The sequence below is a fragment of the Pteropus vampyrus genome, unplaced genomic scaffold (genome assembly GCF_000151845.1).
Source record: "Pteropus vampyrus isolate Shadow unplaced genomic scaffold, Pvam_2.0 Scaffold355, whole genome shotgun sequence".
Classification (NCBI taxonomy): Eukaryota; Metazoa; Chordata; class Mammalia; order Chiroptera; family Pteropodidae; genus Pteropus; species Pteropus vampyrus.
In genome coordinates this window covers 362,291-364,404 of record NW_011889136.1, presented here as the reverse complement: position 1 = coordinate 364,404, position 2,114 = coordinate 362,291, and the positions used below count along the sequence as shown (strand labels likewise).

General features: G+C 41.7%; 1 protein-coding gene across 1 annotated transcript in view; it reads right to left on the bottom strand.

Moving 5' to 3' along the window:
- The window catches only part of LOC105304826 (transient receptor potential cation channel subfamily M member 1-like), a 56,355-nt gene that overhangs the window by 34,760 nt on the left and 19,481 nt on the right, over positions 1 to 2,114 (bottom strand). The window contains exon 11 of the mRNA XM_023522694.1: positions 1,650 to 1,679. Coding sequence (XP_023378462.1) covers positions 1,650 to 1,679 — 30 coding nt within the window. The remainder of the gene's footprint in view (positions 1 to 1,649; positions 1,680 to 2,114) is intronic.

Sequence of the window (2,114 nt, the reverse complement as noted above, 5' to 3'; positions counted from 1 at the left end):
CCCCCAAAACGGGCTCTTTTACAGGCTAGTTTTGCAAACCTTCACCCCACAGACGAAACCCTCCCTGACATAAAGGAGTAAACAGAAAATTACGGAAAGCTGCATGTCGTAACCCTCGCCGGGCCTCAGCTTACCCATAATGCCGACGGTCCATCTTACCTGTGCACCCAGAGTCTAAACCTTCTACCCAGAATCCATACGGAAGCGGAGATGCCCTTTAACTCATGAATTAATTTGAGAAGACTCTTTACGATAGTTCTAATATTCCGTGTTAGGATAGTCCTTCATTTGAATATTTTTATGTCTTTGTTCTCAAGGTTATTTCTGAGTACTCTTGTCCTATTATGAGGGAAATTTTAGTTGCTTTTCCTGGGTTTTCTAGATACAAGATAATATTTTTTTGCCCCTAATCATTTTCTTCCCTTTTAAAATATTCTTCTTTTCACGTTGATTTTTCAGGTGATACCATTTCCAGAACACTTGTAAAGGCTAATGGGGATGATCATGATGTCAGCGATCATGGGGTCTTTGTCTCATTCTTGATTTTAGTAGAAACGACTACAGTGAACACCGCTCAGTGACAGGATTCTTCTAGCTATAAGATATGCATGCATTTAATCATATCAGAAAATATCTTTATTTTACCATTTATTTTATACCATCGTTTCCTTCCTAGTAAACTTTTTTTTTTTTGAGTTAAGGAATCTATTTTATATTTTTAAATATTTTGAATCCGTCCCTCAACCCCCGTCTCTTTCGGTAACTAACCTATCAGCTAGTTCTCTGCATCTATGGGTCTGTTTCTGTTTGGTGTTCACTTGTGTTTTAAGATCCCGCATACAAGTGAGATTATGCCGTATTTGTCATTCTCTGTCTTATCTCACTTAGTATAAGAGCCTCTAGGTCCATCCATGGTGTCACTACTGGCACGATTCCATTCCTTTTCACTGCAGAGTTTGCGTTACGTACCACATCCGCGTTACGTACCGCATCCTCGGTACTCAGTCATCTGTCGATGGACATCTAAGGTTGCATCTGTAGCTCAGCTATTGTAAATAACGCCGCAGTGAACATAGGGGTACATGTATCTTTTCAAATTAGTGTCTTTGTTTTCTTCAGATAAATACCCCAAATTGCCATTGCTGGGTCGTATGGCACCTTAATTTTAGATTTTTTTCATTCGTCTTTAGCGTCCGTTGAAAAAATGATCATGGCGAACTGTTTCCTTCCTTGACTTATTGATAGGACGCACTGTATTAAAGACTGGCTAGCATTAAGTTACATTTGCATTCCTAGAAGACTACTTGTTTAAAAGGACTTTAAAAATATCCCATCGAATTTCTTTCAGCGGTATGATTTTTATGTATATAAGGGGCCTTATTCTCTAGGTTTTTTTTGGTTTGATCTTTGCTTTTGAAACTATGGTTTTGCTAATTCTAGAAAAAGAATTGGGTAGCATTTGACTTTTTAAAAACGTCTGTGGTCTTTTATACAATTTGACTGAATCATCTAAGCAAATTTGGGGGTGTAGCGTAGTGGATTTTTTTCATGGAAAACAAACTCATTCCATTCGTTAAACAGATACAAAATGAATAGGACTACATTTATTTGGCCGAGATATAAAATTGTTGAAAACAAAGCCTACTTACTTCCATTCCCAGAAGTTTAAGAGCTTTAGGCTGCATAATAAAAGAGAAAAAATCGATTTAATGTCAGTGGTACTAATAGCAGTAGTATTGTTAGTAGCAGACAATAATGGATTAATAATTAACGACAACAGCCAAGGAAAGGCCTTAATATGGAAACTCCGCTCCCGTCAGCTGAGGTCAGTTGAGGCGCAGGATGGGCAGACACGTGACCCTCATTCCAGGCCGCGGGAAGACCTTCGGGCACAGAAATGTGGAGGTCGAGCTGTGGGCTCTAAGTGGGGGGCCTCAGGGGGGGTTTCGGGGGGGGGGGGGGGGGTTTTGGCGGGGGGGGGGCCCGGGGGGGGCGGGGCACACTTGCACGATTTGATTTTGGCAGAGGTGCGTGGGCTCCGGTGACAGGTGGGGACGGCTGTCAGGCTGGGGGCCTCGGTGAGGTCATAATGAGCTTGGTGGTGATCGGGGCGG